Source organism: Hemitrygon akajei, chromosome 6, assembly GCF_048418815.1.
Source record: "Hemitrygon akajei chromosome 6, sHemAka1.3, whole genome shotgun sequence".
Lineage (NCBI taxonomy): Eukaryota > Metazoa > Chordata > Chondrichthyes > Myliobatiformes > Dasyatidae > Hemitrygon > Hemitrygon akajei.
In genome coordinates, this window is record NC_133129.1 from 103,153,140 (window position 1) to 103,176,104 (window position 22,965).

The 22,965-nt window shown below is 44.5% G+C and overlaps 1 protein-coding gene across 1 annotated transcript in view; it reads right to left on the reverse strand.

The window, feature by feature from the left end:
* The window catches only part of LOC140729828 (very long-chain specific acyl-CoA dehydrogenase, mitochondrial-like), a 113,681-nt gene that overhangs the window by 25,670 nt on the left and 65,046 nt on the right, over positions 1-22,965 (reverse strand). The window contains exon 10 of the mRNA XM_073050041.1: positions 21,909-22,107. Coding sequence (XP_072906142.1) covers positions 21,909-22,107 — 199 coding nt within the window. The remainder of the gene's footprint in view (positions 1-21,908; positions 22,108-22,965) is intronic.

Below are 22,965 nucleotides of genomic sequence, written 5' to 3' on the forward strand. Positions count from 1 at the left end.
AGAGGAGTTAAAAGTGAGAGGAACAAAAAGGGTAAAGCAAAAGACTTAGCAAAGCAAATTTCTAACATTTATTCTACTTTTCTGATGGAATTCAGGTTCTTAAATAGGGACCTCAGAATCAGAACCTGAATCAGGTTTATCATCACTAACATATGTCATGAGATTTGTTGTTTAATGGTGGCAGTACAGTGCATCACATTAAAAAAATACTATAAATTACAGCAAGAATACGTATATTAAAAAATGAATAGTGCAAAAAGAGAGCAAAATAGTGAGATAGTGTTTGTAGGTTCATTGTTCAGAAATCTGATGGTGGTGGTGATGGTCTGATGGTGGATGCACCCTATGCTCCATCCGCCAGAAAAAGAGGGATCTCCCAGTGGCCACCCATATTAATTCCACTTCCCATTCTGATATGTCTATCTACGGCCTCCTCTACTGTCGCAATAAGGCCAGACTCTGGTTGGAAGAACAACACCTTATATTTCATTTGGGTAGCCTCCAACCTGGTAGCATGAACACAGATTTTTCAAACTTCTGCTAGTGGTGCCCATCCCCTTTTCCCTCTCCCACCTTGTCTCCTTGCCTACCCATCACCTCCCTCTGGGGCTCCTCCCCCCTTTTCTTTCTTCTATGGCCTGTCATCTCCTACGGATTCCCCCTTCTTCAGTCCTCTATCTCTTTCACCAATCAATTTCCCAGCTCTTTCCCTTCCCCCTCCCGGTTTCATCTATCACCTTGAGTTTCTCCATCACCTACCCCCACCTTTTAACTCTACTCCTCATCTTCTTTCTCCAGTCCTGATGAAGGGTCTTGGCCCAAAATGTCGATAGTACTCTTTTCCATAGATGCTGACTGGCCTGCTGAGTTCTTCCAGCATTTTGTGTGTGTTGTGAGGAGGAGAAGAAGCTGTTTCTAAAATGTTGAGTGTGTGCCTTCAGGCTCCTGCACCTCCTCACTGTTGGTAATAAAGAGAAAAGGCATGTCCTGGATGGTGAGGGACTTTCATGATGGATGCTGCCTTCTTAAGGTATTGCCTTTTGAAGATGTCGTCGATGGTGGGGAGGCTAGTGCCCATGATGAAGATGGCTGAGTTTACAACCTTCTGCAGCTTTTTCTGATTCTCTGCATTGGCTCTTCCATGCTAGGCGGTGATGCAACCAATCAAAATGCTCTCCACCATACGTTTGTCGAAACTCGCTAGAGACTTTGACAACATACCAAATCTGCTCAAACTCCGAATGAAATACAGTGGCTGGCATGCCTCATTCATAATTACATCAATATGTTACACCCAGGATAGATCTTCAGAGATGTTGACAGCCAGGAACTTGAAGCTGCGCTACTGTTGATCCCTAGTTGAGGACTGGTGCGTGTTCCCCTGACTTCCCTTTTCTTAAGTCCACAATCAATTCTTTGATTTTACAAAGTTTGGTGCAAGGTTGTTGTTGCAACACCGCCCAACCAGCTGATCTAGCTCAGTACCTGATTCTGGCCGCCCCAGTTTGGCTCAGTGCTACCCAGCACCCAGGGGTGGCAAAACATGAAATACCAGCTTCCAAAAATAACTACAGCCCCTAAACAGCTCATCTCACCTGCTTCCCTATAGTCAAACACTGACAAGCCCATTAGCTTCAACTGAAAGGAAACCACGAGTGCACAGGAAAGCCACAGCTGGCTGGGAAAGCCCCTTGCTTGCTGGCAAGCCTGTGAGACAAAAACACAAACTTTCCGGCAGGCAGCAGTCGAACTGACACCCGTGTTTCATCTAAAGCTGCCGATCCAATGGTGGTGTACCAGACCAGGGCGGCATGGTAGCTTAGTGGTTAGTATAACCCTTTACAGTGCCAGTGATCGTGGTTCAATTCCTACTGCTCTCAGTAAGGAGTTTCTATGATGTCCCCATGGCTTCCTGGGTTTCCTCTGGGTGCTCCCACATTTGGAAGGTGCACAGGTTAGGATTAACAAGTGGTGGGCAGGCTATGCTGATGCTGGAAGTGCAGTGACACTTGTGAGATGCCCCAGCCGTATCCTTAGACTACTTTGGTCGTTGACACAAAAGATGCATTTCACTGTATGTTTCGATGCCTTGATGTACATGTGATAAATAAAAGATAATCTTTAGATCTTCAATCTTTTTGAGTAGCCTATCCACAGCCCTAAACATTCACTCCCTTCGCCGCCTGTTTAGTGGCTACAGTATGCACCACCTACAAAGCTGCAGTTCCTCAGAGAAGCACCTTCTAGTCACATCTATATCAAACTTTCTTCCCCCGCCTGTACTAATACTATCTTACTGCATTTGGGCCTTACACATCAATGCTTTGCTATTTACATGTGTGGCTAAATGTTAATTGTTCCAGGTTCCACTCCCTCTTCCAGCATCATTTTCCAGCTTTCAATCATTCTCCTACCTGTCACATCCCCTTTAAAGCTCCTTCCTCTCATACTAAACCTATGACCTTTTGCTTTTGATACCCTTATCACAAGAAAAAGATTCAGACTATTTTCCATAAGACACAGGAACAGAATTAGGCCATTTGGCCCTTCGTGTCTGCTCCACCATGGCTGATTTATTAATTCTTCTCAACCTCATTCTCCTGTCTGCTCTCTTTGGCACCCTCACTAATTAAGTAGCTATCAAACTCTGCTTTAAATATACCCAACGGCTTGGTTTCCACAGTTAATTGTGGCAATAAATTCATCACCCTCTGGTTAAAGAAATTCTTCCTCATCTCATTCTAAAGGGACATCCTTATATTCTAAGGCTGTGCCCTATAGTCCTAAACTCTCCCTCTATTGGAAAGAACCTCTTCACATCCACTCTGTCTGGGCCTTTTTATATTTGATAAGTTTCAATGAGATTCCCCCATCATTCTTCTAAACTACAATGAGTACAGGCCTAGAGACATCAAACATTCCTCATATGTTAACCCTTTCATTCTCTCAAACTCCTCTGGTCCCTCTTCAATGTCAGCACATCCTTTCTTAGATGAGGGGTCCAAAACTGCTCATAATACTCCAAATACAGTCTGACCAAAGCTTTATAAAGCCTTAGCATTACATTCTTGTTTTTCGATATTTTAGTCCTCTTGAAATGAATGCTAACATTACATTTGCTTTCCTTACCACAGATTCAACCTGCAAATTAAACTTTAGCGAATCTTGCACGAGGACTCACAAGTTCCTTTGCAGCTCAGATTTCTGAGTTTGCTGTCCGTTTAGAAAATAGTCTAAGCCTTTATTCCTTCTACTAAGTGCATAACCATGCAGTTCGCTGATTATTCTTCTCAGCGTCCTGTATGTATTTCCATCAACGGACTAAAACGGCAGGTGCAGGGGAACACTGCGTCCTGCAGCCTCTACTCCACACTTGGAGACAAATTGGAAGTAGTGATCATAATATGATTGAGCTCAGTTTCAAATTTGAAAAGGAGAAGCTGCTATCAGGTGTATCCATATTTCAGTGGAACAAAGGAAATTGCAGTGGTATGAGAGAGGAACTGGCCCTAGTTGATTGGAAAAGTAAGCTAGATGGAGGGACAGTAGAGCAGAATTGGATGAAATTCCTACAAGAAATAAGGAAAGTGTAGGAAAAATATATTCCAAGAAAATCATGAATGGAAAAATGGCACAAATGTGGCTAACGAGAGAGGTTAAGGCTAAAACAAATGCAAAAGAGACGGCATACAAGGAAGCAAAAATTAGTGGGTAAACTGAGGACTGGACAACTTTTAAAAACTTACAGAAGGAAACTAAGAAAGTCATTAGGAAAGAAAAGATGAATTATGAAAGGAAGTTGGCAATTAACTTTTTTTAAATATATGGAGAGTAAAAGAGTGATACGGGTAGATATAGGACCAATCGAAAATGATGCTGGAGAAATTATAATGGGTAACAAAGAGATGGCAGAGGAACTAAATGAGTATTTTGCATCAGTCTTCACAGTGGAAGACACATTAGCAACATACCCGATAGCCAGAGGTCTCAGGGAATAGAATTAGGTACAGTCAAGATTACTAGAGAGAAAGTGCTTAGGAAGCTAAATGGACTAAGGATAGATAAGTCTCCCAAACTGGATGAAGTGCACCCACAGGTTCTGAAGGTGGTGGTTTTGGACATTGTGGAAGCATTGGAAATGATCTTCCAGGAATCAATAGACTCTGGCATGATTCTGGAGGACTGGAAGGTCGCAAATGTAGTTCCGCTGTTTAAGAAAGGAGGGAGGCAGCAAAAAGAAAATTATAGAACTATTAGTTTGACATCAGTAGTTGGAAAGTTATCAGAGTCGATCCTCAAGGACAAGGTTATGAAATACCTCGAGGTGCATGACAAGATAGGCCCAAGCCAGCATGGTTTCATGAAGGGAAGATCCTGCCTCACCAACCTATTGGAATTTTTTGAGGTAATCTCAAATAAGATTGACAAGGGAGAGGCTGTGGATGTTGTGTACTTGGATTTTCAAAAGTCCTTCGATAAGGTGCCGCATAAGAGGCAGCTTAATAAGATGAGAGCCCATGGAATTACAGGAAAGATAATGGAATGGGTGGAGCATTGGCTGATAGGCAGAAAGAAAAGAGTGGGAATAAAGGGATCCAATTCTGGTTGGTTGCCGGTTACTAGCGGTGTTCCGCAGGGGTTGGTGTTGTGGCCGCTTCTTTTTACACTGTATATCGATGATTTATATTATGGATTAAATGGTTTTGTGGCTAAGTTTGCGAATGACACAAATATAGGTGGAGGAGCAGGAAGTGTTGAAGAAACGGAAAGGTTGCAGAGAGACTTGGTCAGTTTAGAAGAGTGGGCAAAGAAAAATGGCAGATGAGATACAATGTTGAGAAATGTATGTTGGCATTCACTTCAAGAGGAATAGTGTATAAGAGTAAGGAGGTGTTGATGAGGCTCTATGGGGCACTGGTGAGACCTTATTTGGAATACTGTGTGCAGTTTTGGGCCCCTATCTTAGAAGGGATGTACTGATGTTGGAGAGAGTTCAGAGAAGATTTACGAGGATGATTCTTGGAATGCAGGGGCTAACATATGAGGAGTGTTTGTCGGCTCTTGGACTGTATTCATTAGAGTATAGAAGAATGAGAGGGGATCTCATAGAAACATTTCAAATGTTGAAAGGGTTGGACAGAATAGATGTGGAAAGGCTGTTTCCCTTGGTGGGTGAGTCCAGGACAAGAGGCCACAGTCTTAGAATTAGAGGGTACCCATTTAAAACAGAGATGAGGAGAAATTTTTTTAGCCAGGGGGTCATGGATTTATGGAATTTGTTGCCACATACAGCTGTGGAGGCCCAATCATTGAGGGTGTTTAAGGAGGAGATTGTTAGGTATCTAATTAGTGAGGGTATCAAGCGATATGGGGAGAAAGCCGGAAATTGGAACTAGATGGGAGAATAGTTCAGCTCATGGTGGAGTGGTGGAGCAGACTCGATGGGCCGAATGGCCTACTTCTGCTCCGTCTTGTGATTTTGTGATCTTGCGACCTTCAGTGTTGGCCTAAAGGCCAGTGGCGTAATGGGCAAAAAAGAAAAAAGTGAGAGGAAGCCAACCTGGTCACAAACTTCTTACTGAGGTGAAATTGAACCCAGTGCACCGGTGCTGTAAAGCATTATCCTAATCCTTTCAACCAGCACTGCATTACAGCAGTGGAGCACTACACCACCAGGGTTCTACCTCTCTGTCAAGATCAACATCCATCCCCTCAAGTTCAAATTTAATTGTTATTCAACCATACCCATGAATACAGCCAAATGAAACAGTGTTCCTTCAGGCTAATGCGTGAAATATAGTACTTCTTCTTCTTCTTCGGTTGTCCATCGGAATCCGATGACGACGTCCACTCCTTTAACAGTGAGATCTTTGATGACTATACAGTCCTATCCTGGACCCACAAGCTCTATTGCAGGTGGGACAAGTATATGTGGTAGTGGTGATAGTGATGGTATCCATGGCTGCATTTCTCCTGGCTCTCTTCTGCTGTCTTCTGGTTGTTCTTTCCATCTCCAGAATACGAACCCCATCCCTACACAGCTGTCGCCAAGTGTTACAGTCAGCAGCAGCATCCTCCAGGTCTTCAGGTCTGATTTTGCACTTCCTTAAAGCATTCTTCATCTATTCCATATAGAACTTCCTCGGCCCTCCAGCTGAGCGTTGACCATGATGTAGCTGACCGTATAACACTCTGCGGAGTAGCCGACATGTGGGTATCCTTATAACGTGCCCCAGCCACTGCAACTGACGCTGGCTTCAATACTTCTGCAGTTGGTCTTTACAAGTATTTCAGTGTGAGACACCCGCTCACGCCAAGTAATTCCCAGGATGCGCTGAAGGCAGCTTATGTGGAAGCTTTCCAAGGACTTGATGTGACGGCTGTAGGTTTCCTAAGCTTCACAGCCATAAAGGAGGGTGGTGACACAGACCGCTTGGTATACAGCGACCTTTGTGGAGGGACGAAGGCTCCTGTTCTGAAAGACTCAATGCTGAAGTCTCCCAAAGACAGCTGATGCCTGTTTAATGCGGCTCTGTATGTCGTTGTCAATGCCGCTATCCTCAGAGAGAATGCTGCCCAGATATTTGAAAGGTGACACAACTGACAGCTTTTCATCACCAACAGTAAAGGGTTCTGTCTTGGTGGTATTGACAGTTAGCCCCATCCTGCTGTACGCTCTCACTGCCACAGCAAGGACAGTCTGAAGATCTTCCAGAATATGGGCCACTAAAGGCCACAAGTACTAACATTCACACACAACACATTTGGCACTGTGGCAGTGTTTGCTATTCTCAGGGAATAGCTCGGGAGTTATTCTCAGTTTATTGTGGACAGCGTTTCTGTCTCAACAGATCTTTATCACCTAATAGCACTTTGATCAGCGATTGGCATTTGCGATTGATTAGCGACAGCAAATTAAAGGAAGGCAGGGGTAAGCACAGCGGCCGTTGTCAGAGTGGCGATCTTAAGGTTTTAGCTTTTCAAGGCTTTCGTGAAGAGAGGCTTCACTCAGAAAAAGCAAAGAAAAACTCACACAAAATGCTCCACAAGCCAGGAAACATCTATGGAATAAAATAGTCTACGTTTCAGGGTGAGACCCTTCGGCATGACCTGCTGAAGGGTTTCAGCCTGAAACGTAGACTGTATTATTTTTCCATAGTTGCTATCTAGCCTGCTGAGTTCCTCCAGCATTTTGTGTGTGTTGCTCAGATTTCCAGCATCTGCAGATTTTCTCTTGTTTGTGAAAGAAAAACTCAAGTTTTTTTTTCTTCTCTTCTTTATATCTGCTCAGTTAGGACAGTTGGGATGACAGGCAGAATAGTAAAATGTTCCTCTTGCAGGATGTGGGAAGGCAGAGAGACCTCCAGTGCATCTAGCTGCAGCTTTTAACACACCACATTAAGGAGCTAGAGCTGGAACTGGATGAACCCCAGAGCATTTGGGGGGGCTGAAAGGGTGATGGATTAGACATATAGAGAGGTAAGGAGCAGGACACAGGAAACGGAGTGACAGTCAGGAAGGGGAAAGGGGGTTAAGGAGCCAGTGCAGAGTACCTCTGTGGCTGTCCCCCTCAACAACAGGTATGTCACTTTGGATACTGTTGGGGGCTGGGGGGGGGGGGGGGGAAGCATAACCGAACAGAGGAAAGTCACAGTAGTCAGGTCTCTGTCACTGAGTCTGCCTCTGTGACTCAGAAGGGAGAAGGATATGGGGGAAGAAGTGGCATGTTGTGGTGATAGGTGAATCATTAGTTAAGGGAATGGACAGGAGGTTCTGTGGGTGAGAACAAGATTCCCAAATGGTATGTTGCCTCTCGGGTGCTACGGTCCAGAATATCATGGATTGAGGCCTCAGCATTCTTAAGTGGGAGGGTAAACAGCCAGAAGTCATGGTCCATGCAGGTACCAATGATGTGGGTAGAAGAGTGACAAGCTTCTGTATAGGGAGCTCAGGGAGTTAGGTGTTAAGTTCAAGGACAGGACCTCCAGGGTTGTGACCTCAGGATTGTTATCCAGCCAAGTGCTAGTGAGGACTGAACTAAGAAGATTATACAGTTTTAATACATGGTTAAGGAGTTGGTGAAAGAGTGAGGGCATAAAATTTTCAGATCATTGGGCTCTCTTCCAGGGAAGGTAGGAACTGTACAAGGGGAAGGTTTCCTAACGGGAAGGTTTGTTAATTCTTCATGGTGGGGTTTAAACTAGAGTTGCAGGAGGATAGGAACCAGAATGGTAGAACAGTTAGTGGAGAGGCTGTGGAGGCAGATGCTTGTAAGTCATCAGATAAAGTTAGGAAACAAAAGCTTGAGCATGGTGCGACTAATGTCCTGAGTACTGTAGGAAAGGCGGATAATAATGCTGAAGATGAGGTAGGTGAATGACAATGTATATTGAGGAGAGACTGTTGATAGGGCAAAACTGCAGTCAACAGTATGAGTTGCAATGTAAAAGATGGACTAAATTAAATAGGATTAACACAGGACTAAAGGTGTTGTATATAAATGTGTGCAGTATTCAGAATAAGGTACAGTTGTAGATTTGCAGGTATGACATTGTAGGCAGCACAGAATCATGGCTGAAAGATTATAGCTGGGAGCTTAATGTGCAAGGATACACACTGTATTGAAAGGATAGGCAGGCAAGAAGGCTTTGCTCTGTTGGTAAAAAATGAAATCAAATCTTAGATAAAGGTGACACAGGGTTGGAAGGTGTTCAATCATTGTGGATAGAGCTAAGGAACTGCAAGAATAAAAATACCCTGATGGGAGTTGTATACAGACCCTCAAGCAGCAGTAAGGATGAGGCCAACAAATTACAACAGGAGATAGAAAATGCATGCCAGAAGTGCAATGTTACAATGGTCATGGGGGGGACTTCAACATACAGGCAGATTGAGAAAATCAGTTAGTGCTGGATTATAGGAGGGGAAATTTCTAGAGTGTTTATGAGATGGCTTTTTAAGAGCAGCTATTCTGGATTGGGTGTTGTGCAATGAACCAGAATTGATTAGAGAGCTTAAGGAAAAAGAACCCTCAGGGGAAGTGATCATAATATGATCAAATTTGCCCTGAGATCCAAGAAGGAGAAGCTAAAGTCAGATGTATAAGTATTACAGTGGAGTAAAGGGAATTACAGAGGCATGAGAGAGGATTTGGCCAGGACTGACTGGCAAAGAACATTGTCAGGGATGATGGCAGAGCAGCAACGGCTGGAATTTCTGGAAGGAATTTGGAATGCCCAGGATATACATGAAGAGGAAAATGTATTCTAAATACTGCAGACACAACTGTAGCTAACAAAAGAAGTCAAATCTAACATAAAAGCAAAAGAGAGGGTATATAATAAAGCAAAAATTAGTGGGAAGTTAGAGGATTGGGAAGCTTTTAAAAACCAACAGAAGGTAACTAAAAGAAGTCATTAAAAAGGTAAAGATGGAATACAAAAGTAAGCTAGCCAATAATATTAAAGCAGACACCAAAAGTTTCTTCAGACACATAAAGTGCAAAGGAGAGGCAAAAGTGGATGAGCTTAGGGTGCATGAGCTTAGAGAATGGATTGATACCTGGAAATATGATGTTGCTATTAGTGAAACAAGGTTGCAGGAGGGGCGTGATTGGCAACTAAATATTCCTGGATTTCGTTGCTTCAGGTGCGATAGAATCAGAGGGACAAGAGGAGGAGGTGTGGCGTTGCTTGTCAGAGAAAATATTACAGCAGAGCTTTGGCAGGATAGATTAGAGGGCTTGTCTAGGGAGACTATTTGGGTGGAATTGAGGAATGGGAAAGGTGTAGTAACACTTACAGAGGTGTATTATAGACCACCTAATGGGGAGCGAGAATTGGAGGAGCAAATTTGTAAGGAGATAGCAGAAATTTGTAGTAAGCACAAGGTTGTGATTGTGGGAGATTTTAATTTTCCACACATAGACTGGGAAGCCCATTCTGTAAAAGGGCCGGATGGTTTGGAGTTTGTAAAATGTGTGCAGGATAGTTTTTTGCAGCAATACTTAGAGGTACCGACTAGAGAAGGGGCAGTGTTGGATCTCCTGTTAGGGAATGAGATAGGTCAGGTGACGGACGTATGTGTTGGGGAGCACTTCGGGTCCAGTGATCACAATACCATTAGTTTCAATATAATTATGGAGAAGGATAGGACAGGACCCAGGGTTGAGGTTTTTGCTTGGAGAAAGGCTAACTTTGAGGAGATGCGAAAGGATTTAGAAGGGGTGGATTGGAACAATTTGTTTTATGGGAAGGACGTAATAGAGAAATGGAGATCATTTAAAGGTGAAATTTTGAGGGTACAGAATCTTTATGTTCCTGTTAGGTTGAAAAGAAAGGTTAAAAGTTTGAGAGTGCCATGGCTTTCAACGGATATTGGAAACTTGGTTCGGAAAAAGAGGGAGATCTACAATAAATATAGGCAGCATGGAGTAAATGAGGTACTCGAGGAATATAAAGAATGTAAAAAGAATCTTAAGAAAGAAATTAGAAAAGCTAAAAGAAAATACGAGGTTGATTTGGCAAGTAAGGTGAAAATAAATCCGAAGGGTTTCTACAGTTATATTAACAGCAAAAGGATAGTGAGGGATAAAATTGGTCCCTTAGAGAATCAGAGTGGACAGCTATGTGTGGAACCAAAAAAGATGGGGGAGATTTTGAACAATTTATTTTCTTCGGTATTCACTAAGGAGAAGGATATTGAATTGTGTAAGGTAAGGGAAACAAGTTATGGAAACTATGGCAATTAAAGAGGAGGAAGTACTGGCACTTTTAAGGAATATAAAAGTGGATAAATCTCCGGGTCCTGACAGGATATTCGCTAGGACCTTGAGGTAAGTTGGTGTAGAAATAGCAGGGGCTCTGACAGAAATATCTCAAATGTCATTAGAAACGGGGATGGTGCCGGAGGATTGGCATATTGCTCATGTGGTTCCATTGTTTAAAAAGGGTTCTAAGAGTAAATCTAGCAATTATCGGCCTGTCAGTTTGACGTCAGTGGTGGGTAAATTAATGGAAAGTATTCTTAGAGATGGTATATATAATTATCTGGATAGACAGGGTCTGATTAGGAATAGTCAGCATGGATTTGTGCGTGGAAGGTCATATTTGACAAATCTTATTGAATTTTTTGAAGAGGTTACGAGGAAAGTTGACGAGGGTAAAGGAGTGGATGTTGTCTATATGGACTTCAGTAAGGCCTTTGACAAGGTTCTGCACGGAAGGTTAGTTAGGAAGGTTCAATCGTTAGGTATTAATATTGAAGTAGTAAAATGGATTCAACAGTGGCTAGATGGGAGATGTCAGAGAGTAGTGATGGATAACTGTTTGTCAGGTTGGAGGCCGATGACTAGTGGTATGCCTCAGGGATCTGTATTGGGTCCAATGTTGTTTGTCATATACATTAATGATCTGGATGATGGGGTGGTAAATTGGATTAGTAAATATGCAGATGATACTAAGGTAGGAGGCGTTGTGGATAATGAAGTAGGTTTTCAAAGCTTGCAGAGAGATTTAGGCCAGTTAGAAGAGTGGGCTGAATGAAGGCATGGAGTTTAATGCTGATAAGTGTGAGGTGCTACATTTTGGTAGGAATAATCAAAATAGGACATACATGGTAAACGGTAGGGCATTGAAGAATGCAGTAGAACAGAGTGATCTAGGAATAATGGTGCACAGTTCCCTGAAGGTGGAATCTCACGTGGATAGGGTGGTGAAGAAAGCTTTTGGTATGCTGGCCTTTATAAATCAGAGCACTGAGTATAGGAGTTGGGATGTAATGTTAAAATTGCACAAGGCATTGGTAAGGCCGAATTTGGAGTATTGTGTACAGTTCTGGTCACCGAATTATAGGAAAGATATCAACAAAATAGAGAGAGTACAGAGAAGATTTACTAGAATGTTACTTGGGTTTCAGCACCTAAGTTACAGGGAAAGGTTGAACAAGTTAGGTCTTTATTCTTTGGAGTGTAGAAGGTTGAGGGGGGCACTTGATAGAGGTATTTAAAATAATGAGGGGGATAGATCGAGTTGACGTGGATAGGCTTTTTCCATTGAGAGTAGGGGAGATTCAAACAAGAGGACATGATTTGAAAGTTAGGGGGCAAAAGTTTAAGGGTAACACGAGGGGGAATTTCTTTACTCAGAGAGTGGTAGCTGCGTGGAATGAGCTTCCAGTAGAAATGGTAGAGGCAGGTTTGGTATTGTCATTTAAAGTAAAATTGGATAGGTATATGGACAGGAATGGAGGGTTATGGGCTGAGTGCGGGCCAGTGGGACTAGGTGAGTGTAAGCATCGGCATGGACTAGAAGGGCTGAGATTGCCTGTTTCCGTGCTGTAATTGTTATATGGTTATATGGATATCAGACCACTGGAAAATGATGCTGGAGAGGTAGTAATGGGGAACAACGAAATAGCGAATAAACTGAATAAGTATTTTGCATCAGTCTTCACTATGGAAGATATTAGCAGTATGGTGGGAGTCCCAGGTGTCAGAGGGCATGAAGTGGTTACCATAACTAGAGGGAAGGTTCTTGGGTGTACACCCCAGAGTTCTGAAAGAGATGGCTGAGGAGATCATGGAGGCAATAGTAATGATCTTTCAAGAGTCACTAGATTCTGGAATGATTCCAGAAGACTGAAAAATTGCAAATGTTACTTCACTGTTTAAGAAGAGACAGAGGCAGAAGAAAGCAAACTATAAGCCAGTTACTCTGACCTCAGTAGTTGGGAAGATAATGGAGGTCTCAGGATACTTGGAGGCAGATGATCAAATAGGCTGTAGTCAGTATGGTTTCCCCAAAAGAAAAGCTTGTCTGCCAAATCTGTTGGAATTCTTTGAAGAAACAAGCAGGATAGATAAAGGAGGACTGGTTGATGTTGTGTATTTGGATTTTCAGATGGCTTTTGACAAGGTACCACACATGAGGCTGTTTAACAAACTACAACCCCATGGTATTACTGGGAAGATTCTAGGGTGGATAAAGCAGTGGCCGATTGGCAGGAGGCTGAGTGTGGGAATAAAGGGAGCCTTTTCTGACTGGCTGCCAATGACTAGTGGTGTTCCACAACAGGGCTCTGTGTTAGAACCAATTCTTTTTACGTTACATGTCAATGATTAGGATGATGGAAATGATGGCTTTGTTGCAAAGTTTGCAGACGATATGAAGATAGGTGGAGGGAAGGATAGCTTTGAGGAAGTAGAGAGGCTATAGAGAGACTTATTCAGATTAGGAGAATAGGCAAAGAAGTGGCAGATGGAATACAGTGTTGGAAAGTATATGGTCATTCACTTTGGTAGAAGAAATGAAAGGGTTGAATATTTTCTAAATGGAGAGAAAATCCAGAAATCTGAGGTGCAAAAGACTTGGAAGTGTTTGTGCAGGATTCTTTAAAGGTTAATTTGCAGGTTGAGTCTGTGGTGAGGAAAGCAAATACAATGTTAGCATTCATTTCAAGAAAACTAGATTCAGAGCAAGAAGGCTAGGAGTAGACGGCTGATTTTGGGAGCGAAGGCAGTTTTTACTGCTCGAAGTAAAGGAGAGGCAGGACTGCGCAGGCGCGTGACATCAGCCAGTAGAGCGTGAAAGGTTTAAAAAGAAGACCGCTATATCCAGCGGGCAGCGTTGTGAGAGGGAGGCAGAGTGATAGGGCTTAGGCTGAACGGGCTTAGGTAGTAACGGATGAGGCGAGGTAGGTTTACATGTGTTAACTGCGGAAAGGAGGAAGTATGTGCGTGTGCCGGTGTTCTGTGCTCAGTGTCAGATGTGTGTGTGTGTGGAGGGGGGGGGGTTTCTGGAGTCTCCCAGCCTCCCTGGGCGGCCATATCTATACCCAGTGTGTCGAGCTACAGCTCCTAAGGGACCGAGTTAGGGAACTGGAGATGCAGCTCAATGACCTTCGCCTGGTCAGAGAGAGTGAGGAGGTGATAGAGAGGAGTTATAGGCAGGTGGTCACACCGGGGCGATGGGAGACAAACAAGTGGGTCACAGTCAGGAGGAGGAAGGGGAAGAGTCAGGTACTAGAGAGTACCCCTGTGGCTGTACCCCTGGACAATAAGTACTCCTGTTTGAGTACTGTTGGTGGGGGGGGGGGGGGGGGGGGAGGAGAAACAGCCTACCTGGGGAAGCAACAGTGGCCGTGCCTCTGGCACAGTCCGGCCCTGTGGCTCAGAAGGGTAGGGAAAGGAAGAGGAAGGCAGTAGTGATAGGGGACTCTATAGTTAGGAGGTCAGACAGGCGATTCTGTGGACGCAGGAAAGAAACATAGATGGTAGTTTGCCTCTCAGGTGCCAGGGTCTGTGATGTTTCAGATCACATCCAAGATATCCTGCAGTGGGAGGGAGAACAGCCAGAGGTTGTGGTACATATTGGTACCAATGACATAGGTAGGAAAAGGGAAGAGGTCCTGAAAAAGGACTACAGGGAGTTAAGAAGGAAGTTGAGAAGCAGGACCGGAAAGGTAGTAATCTTGGGATTACTGCCTGTGCCATGCGACAGTGAGAATAGGAATAGAATGAGGTGGAGGATAAATGCATGGCTGAGGGATTGGAGCAGTGGGCAGGGATTCAGATTTCTGGATCATTGGGACCTCTTTTGGGGCAAGCGTGACCTGTGCAAAAAGGATGGGTTGCACTTGAATCCCGGGGGACCAATATCCCGGCGGGGAGGTTTGCTAAGGCTACTGGGGAGAGTTTGCTGAGCTCATTGACTTCATTAACTTTGCCTCCAACTTTCACCCTGTCCTCAAATTTACCTGGTCCATTTCCGACACCTCCCTCCCCTTTCTTGATCTTTCTGTCTCCATCTCTGGAGATGGCTTATCTACTGATATCTACTATAAGCCTATGGACTCTCACAGCTACCTGGACTATTCCTTTTCCCACCCTGTCTCTTTCAAAAATGCCATCCCCTTCTAGCAATTCCTCCATCTCCGCTGCATCTGCTCTCAGGATGAGGCTTTTTATTCCAGGATGAAGGAGATGTCTTCTTTTCTTAAAGAAAAGGGCTTCCCTTCCTCCGCCATCAACTCTGCTCTCAAACGCATCTCTCCCATTTCACGCACATCTGCTCTCACCCCATCCTCCCGCCACACCACTAGGGACAGGGTTCCCCTTGTCCTCACCTACCACCCCACCAGCCTCCGGATCCAACAATTCTCCATAACCTCCAACGGGATCCCACCACCAAGCACATCTTTCCTTCCCGCCCCCTTCAGCTTTCCGCAGGGATCGCTCCCTACGCGACTCCCTTGTCCACTCGTCCCCCCCATTCCTTCCCACCGATCTCCCTCCCGGCACTTATCCTCGCAAGCGGAACAAGTGCTACACCTGCCCTTACACTTCCTCCCTCACCACCATTCAGGGCCCCAGACAGTCCTTCCAGGTGAGGTGACACTTCACCTGTGAGTCGGATGGTGTGATATACTGTGTCCGGTGCTCCCAGTGCGGCCTTCTATATATTGGTGAGACCCAACGCAGACTGGGAGACCGTTTCACTGAACACCTACCAGAGAAAGCAGGATCTCCCAGTGGCCACACATTTTAATTCCACGTCCCATTCCCATTCTGATATGTCCTCTACTGTCAAGATGAAGCCACACAGGTTGAAGGAACACCACCTGATATTCTGGCTGGGTAGCCTCCAACCTGATGGCATGAACATTGATTTCGCTGACTTCCATTAATGCCCCTCCTCCCCTTCTTACTCCATCCCTTATTTGTTTATTTATCTCCCCCCGTTTTTTCTCTCTCTGCCCCTCTCACAATCACTCCTTGCCTGTTCTCCATCTCCCTCTGGTGCTTCCCTCCCCCTTTCTTTCTCCCTAAGCCTCCCGTCCCATGATCCTTTCCCTTCTCCAGCTGTGTATCTCTTTTGCCAAATCAACTTTCCAGCTCTTAGTTTCACCCCTCCCCCTCCTGTCTTCTATCATTTTGGATTTCCCCCTCCCCCCCACTTTCATATCTCTTACTATCTTTTCTTTCAGTTAGTCCTGATGAAGGGGCTTGGCCTGAAACGTCAACTGTACTTCTTCCTATAGATGCTGCCTGGCCTGCTGCGTTCCACCAGCATTTTGTGTGTGGGGAGAGTTTAAACTAGAATTGTTGGAGGGTGGAAACCAAACTGAAGAGACTGGGGAACAGGCAGCTGGCTCACAAATAGAGAAAGCTAGGAGACAGTGTCTGAAGAAGGATAGGCAGGTGATAGAGAAGGGACATGCTCAGACGGAAGGTTTGAGAGTGTCTATTTTAACGCAAAGAGTGTTCTGAACAAAGTGGATGAGCTTAAAGTGTGGATCAGTACTTGAAGATATGATGTGCTGGCCATTACAGAGACTTAGATGGCTCAGGAACAGGATTGGTTACTTCAAGTACTGGGTTTTAGATGTTTCAGAAAGTACAAGGAGGGAGGCAAAAGAGATGGGGGCGTGGCACTGTTGATCAGAGATAATGCCTTGGCTGCAGAAAAGGTGGATGCCATGGAGGGATTGTCTACGGAGTCTCTGTGGGTGGAGAATAGGAACAGGAAGGTGTCAATAACTTTACTGGGTGTTTTTTATAGGCCGCCCAATAGTAACAGGGATATCGAGGAGCAGATAGAGAAACAGATCCTGGAAAGGTGTAATAATAACAGAATTGTCGTGACGGGAGATTTTAATTTCCTAAATATCGATTTGCATCTCCCTCAAGCAAGGGGTTTAGATGGGGTGGAGTTTGTTAGGTGTGTTCTGGAAGGTTTCTTGACACAATATGTAGATAAGCCTACAAGAGGAGAGGCTGTACTTGATGTGGTATTGGGAAATGAACCTGGTCAGGTGTCAGATCTCTCAGTGGGAGAGCATTTTGGAGATAGTGATCATAATTCTATCTCCTTTACAAAAGCATTGGAGAGAGATAGGAACAGACAAGTTAGAAAAGCATTTATTTGGAGTAAGGGGAATTATGAGGCTATCAGGCAGGAAATTGGAAGCTTAAATTGGAAACAGATGTTCTCAGGGAAAAGTACGGAAGAATTGTGGCAAATATTCAGGGGATATTTGTGTGGAGTTCTGCATAGGTACGTTCCAATGAAACAGGGAAGTTATGGTAGGGTACAGGAACCGTGGTGTACAAAGGCTGTAATAAATCTAGTCAAAAAGAAAAGAAAAAAGGTTCAGAGAGCTAGGTAATGTTAGAGATCTAGAAGATTATACGGCTACTAGGAAGGAGCTTAAGAAGGAAATTAGGAGAGCCAGAAGGGGCCATGAGAAGTCCTTGGCGGGCAGGATTAAGGAAAATCCCAAGGCATTCTACAAGTATGTGAAGAGGGTAATACGTGAAAGAATAGGACCTATCAAATGTAACAGCGGGAAAGTGTGTATGGAACCGGAGGAAACAGCAGAGGTACTTAATGAATACTTTGCTTCAGTATTTACTCTGGAAAAGGATCTTGGTGATAGCAGACTTGCAGCGGATTGAAAAGCTTGAGCATGTACATATTAAGAAAGAGGATGTGCTGGAGCTTTCGGAAAGTATCAAGTTGGATAAGTCGCCGGCACCGGATGAGGCGTACCCCAGGCTACTGTGGGAGGCGAGGGAGGAGATTGCTGAGCCTCTGGTAATGATCTTTGCATCATCAATGGGGACAGGAGAGATTCCAGAGGATTGGAGGGTTGCGGATGTTGTTCCTTTATTCAAGAAAGGGAGTAGAGATAGCCCAGGAAGTTACAGACCAGTGAGTCTTAACTCAGTGGTTGGTAATTTGATGGAGAAGATACTGAGAGGCAGGATTTATGAACATTTGGAGAGGTATAATATGATTGGGAGTAGTCAGCATGGCTTTGTCAAGGGCAGGTTTTGCCTTATGAGTCTGATTGGATTTTTTGAGGATGTGACTAAACACATTGATGAAGGAACAGCAGTAGATGTAGTGTATATGGATTTCAGCAAGGCATTTGATAAGGTACCCCATGCAAGGCTTATTGAGAAAGAAAGGAGGCATGGGGTCCAAGGGGATATTGCTTTGTGGATCCAGAACTGTCTTGCCCACAAAAGGCAAGGAGTGGTTGTAGACGGATCATATTCTGCATGGAGGTCAGTCACCAGCGGAGTGCCTCAGGGATCTGCTCTGGGACCCTTACTCTTCGTGATTTTTATAAATGACCTGGATGAGGAAGTGGAGGGATGGGTTAGTAAATTTGCTGATGACACAAAGGTTGGAGGTGTTGTGGATAATGTGGAGGGCTGTCAGAGGTTACAGCGGAACATTGATAGGATGCAAAACTGGGCTGAGAAATGGCAGATGGAGTTCAACCCAGATAAGTGTGAAGTGGTTCATTTTGGTATGTCATATATGATGGCAGAATATAGTATTATGTAATGGTAAGACTCTTGGCAGTGTGGAGGATCAGAGGGATCTTGGGTTCCAAGTCCATTGGACGCTCAAAGCAGCTGCGCAGGTTTACTCTGTGGTTAAGAAGGTGTACGGTGTATTGGCTTTCATCAATCGTGGAAATTAATTTAGGAGCCGAGAGGAAATGTTGCAGCTATAGAGGACCCTGGTCAGAGCACTCTGCTCAGTTCTGGTCACCTCACTACAGGAAGGATGTGGAAGCCATAGAAAGGGTGCAGCAGAGGAGATTTACAAGGATGTTGCCTGTATTGGGGAGCATACCTTATGAGAATAGGTTGAGTGAACTTGGCCTTTTCTCCTTGGAGTGACAGAGGATGAGAGGTGACCTGATAGAGGTGTATATGACTATGAGAGGCATTGATCGTGTGGATAGACAGGAGCTTTTTCCCAGTGCTGAAATGGTTGCCACAAGAGGACACAAGTTTAAGGTGCTGGGGAGTAGATACAGAGGAGATGTCAGGGTTAAGTTTTTTTACTCAGAGAGTGGTGACTGCGTGGAATGGGCTGCTGGCAACGGTGGTGGGGGCAGATATGATAGGGTCATTTAAGAGACTTTTGGATGGGTACATGGAGCTTAGAAAAATAGAGGGCTGTGGGTAAGCCTAGTAATTTCTAAGGTAGGTACATGTTCGGCATAACTTTATGGGCCAAAGGGCCTGTATTGTGCTGTAGGTTTTCTATGTTTTCTAAAAGCAAGGAAGTAATGTTGAAACATTATAAAGCAGTGATGAGACCTCACCTGGGAGTATTGTGAGCAGGTTTGGACCTCCTATCTTAGAAGGGATAAGTTGAAACTGGAGAGGGTTCAAAGAGGTTCACGAAAATGATTCCAGGATTGAATAGATTGTCATTTGAAGACTGCCTGATGGCTCTGGGCCTGAATTCACTAGAATTCAGAAGAATGAGGGGTGATTTCATTGAAACCTATGGAATGGTGAAAGGCCTTGATAGAGTGGATGCAGAGAGAATGTTTCCTATGGTGGGAGAGGCTGAGACCAGAGGACACAGCCTCAGAATAGAGGCTGTCTTTTAGAATGGAGATGAGGTGGAATTTCTTTAGCCAGCAAGTGCTGAATCTGTGGAATTCATTGCCACAGTTAGCTGTGGAGACCAAGTTTTTATGTATATTTAAGACAGGGTTTGGATCCCTGAAGGGATATGGGGAGAAGGCAGAAGATTGGGGCTCAAAGGAAAATTGGATCAGCCATGATGAAGTGGTGGAGCAGACCTGGTGGGCCAAATGGCCTAATTCTGCTCCTATGGTCTTTACTGTTTGTGGGAGCTTCCCATGCAAAAAGTAGAAGCCACCTTTCTTTAAGTGAACAAGAGAAAAATCTGCAGATGCTGGCAATCATGGCTGATCTATTTCTATTTCCCTCTCAGCCCCAAGCTCCTGCCTTCTCCCCTGGTGGACTCCAGACATTGGTCCACCATCTTAGAATCCTGTCTTGCCATTCCACTTCTCCGTATGCTGGCCATATTAACTCTCCATTGTAAGTCTTGATGCATGATTTTGACACAAAGTGTCGACAATTTCTTCCACCGATGCTGCTCGACTCGCGGTGTTCTTCAGCAGCTTGTGTGTTTTGTCTGTTTATCCAAAGTCAACCTAGAGATGTGGCTCAACCAGCTGTGAAGGGATTTATGGAGATGAGGCAGTTATTGATGACAGATGCTTTTGCCTTTGGGGCCTTACCATCAGGAATCAGCTTTGGGGGCCAGGTTCTTGGTCTGGATAGAGGAGCTGTGAGTTGAACAGGATTCTAAGATTGTGGGCCAATGTCTGAAAATCTCGGAGTCCACCGGGGCCAACGTCTGGGAATCCAGCTGGAGGCTGAAGATGGCCTGTTCTGGGGTGAGAGGACAATGTACTTGTGTAGGTGGGTGGGAAGGAGAGAGGAATAGGCCTTGTTTTGCTGTTGTTGCTTGGTATGTTCTGCTTTGCTGTGTTCAGTGTTCTACTGAACACTGTGGGCATGCTATGTTGGTGCTGAAATGTGATACAAATTTGCAGGCTGCCCCAGCACATCCTCGGGTGTGTTGGTTGTTAACACAAATGACACACATCACTGTGAATCTCCACGTACATGTGACAAATACACTGGAATCTGAATCTGACTGAGGAGGATGGAAGAATACAGGCAGGTCTTCGTTCTTACTAAGATCTGCTCATTCAGTACACCTACCTCATCACTCTTAGACCTTATGCAGTTTTGACCCAAAATATCTACATCTCCCACAGATGCTGTCCAACCTGATGAGTTTCTCCAGCAACTTGCGAGTTGCTCCAGATTCTAGCAACTTCTGCTAAAAGCTATTCAACTGTGATATATCAGATTTTAAAAACTAGTATCAACATTGTTCGAAAATGAAATTTTCTACTAGAAAATGCTAGGTAGTTTTGAGGAAGTAGAAGGACAGGCAGATTAGGAGAATGGGCAAAGAAATGGCAGATGGAATACAGTGTTGGGAAGTGTATAGTCATGTACTCTGCTAAAAGAAATACTTTCTAAATGGAGAAAAAATTCAACAATCTGAGGTGCAAAAGGACTTAGGAGTCCTTGTGCAGGATTCTCTAAAAGCTAATTTGCAGGTTTGAGTCTGTGGTGAGAATGTTACCATTCATTTCAAGAGGACAAGAATATAAAAACAAGGATGTAATGTTGTGGCTTTATAAAACAGTGATGATGCCTCACTTAGAGTACTGAGCAGTTTTGGGCCCCTTAGAAAGGACACAGGACAGGGTTCAAAGGAGGGTCATGAAAATGATTCCAGCTTGTCATATGAAGAGTGCTTGATGGCCCTCAGCCTGAATTCACTAGAATTCAGAAGAATGAGGGGTGACCTAATTGAAGCCTATCAAACGGTGAAAGGCTTTGGTAGAGTGGAAGTGGACAGGATGTCTCAGAATAAAGGGGCACCCTTTTAAAATGGAGATAAGGGGGAACTTCTTTAGCCAGAGAGTGCTGAATCTGTGGAATTTGTTGCTGCAGACAGCTGAGGAGGCCAGATCATTGGGTATATTTAAGGCAGAGGCTGATAGATTCTTGATTGATCAGGGCACATAGACATATGTGGAGAAGGCAAGAAACTGGGGCTAAGAGGGAAATGGATGAGCAATGATGAAATGGTGGAGCAGACTCGATGGGCCAAATGGCCTAATTCTGCTCCTGTATCTGATGTCTCATGGTCTAAAACCTTAAAAACAATGGAGTGCACTTAAGTTTACTCATAGCTGCAAGCAAACCTCTTAGTTAAGTTCACTGTTTTGTGTAACCACTAGGAAACGGTAGGGAGCTGATCTCCCATAAGTGGGCTTCATGAGGACTTGTCAGAATGAATCAGAACAACGGCAGCTAGGAACACACAAGAGGGGTGGGACTCATACACTTATGTAAGTGACCCAAAGACTATAAAAGGGCTTACCCCACAACAACCACCATAATTCAAAAAGAATTTATTTAATATGACCAACAGTCTGTTAGCTGTTACCGAGCAAACAGGATCGAGAATACTTACAGCCCGGCTAATGACTCCTTTCATTGTTCCAGAGAGGGCAGCTGCCATGCCAAATCGCCCATTGTTCAAGATGTTCATGGCCACCTTGAACCCACCACCAACCTCGCCCAGGACATTCTCAACGGGCACCTTCACATTGTCAAAGTGGACCTCTGCTGTGTTTGATGCTTTAATCCCCATCTTCTTCTCTGGAGGGCCACTGAAAGACAGATGCAAAAAGACAATCTCTAATTCCATGGCCTCCTCCACTGCCCTGATGAGGCCACACTCAGGTTTGAGGAACAACAAATTGTATTCCATCTGGGTATCCTCCAACCTGATGGCATGAACATTGATTTCTTAAACTTCTGGTAATTGCCCCCCACCCCTCCGCAGTTTCCTTCACCATTCCCCATTCCCATTTCCCTCTCTCACCTTCTCCTTACCTGCCCATAACCTCCCTCTGGTACTCCTCCCCCACTTTCCTTTCTTCTATGGTCTTCTACCCTCTATCAGATTCCTCCTTCTACAGCCCTTTATCTCTTTCACCAACTTCCCAGCTGTTTACTTCCCCTCTTCCCCTCTCCCAGTTTCACCTATCACACTGTACTAATTATTCCTCCTCTTCCCCCCCACCTTCTTGTTCTAACCTCATCTTTTTTTTCTCGGCCCAAAACATCAACTGTTTACTCTTTTTGATAGATCAACCTGGCCTGCTGAGTTCCTCCACAATTTTGTGTGCATCTCTCAGTAAGAGACTGGTGATGCACATAGGCAGTGGCTTAAATCCTCCTCCATTCTTTATTGCCACCTGGGGAATCGTGTGCAGGCTCAACTACTATACTTTATCAAGGGTGGTCATCAACTTTAACTATGCCAGGGAGGAGTAGCTTCAGTTCTATGGACAGATTGGGGATCTGGGGCTTTCCACTCACAGCAGGTTCAGGGGAGGTTTCATGGAGGCACTGGGAATCAGGAAAGGCTGGTAAGGACATTAAAGATTAACTCTATCTGTTACATACACATCAAAACAGTGAAAAGTGTTGCTTGCATCAACAACAAACAGTCCAAGGATGTG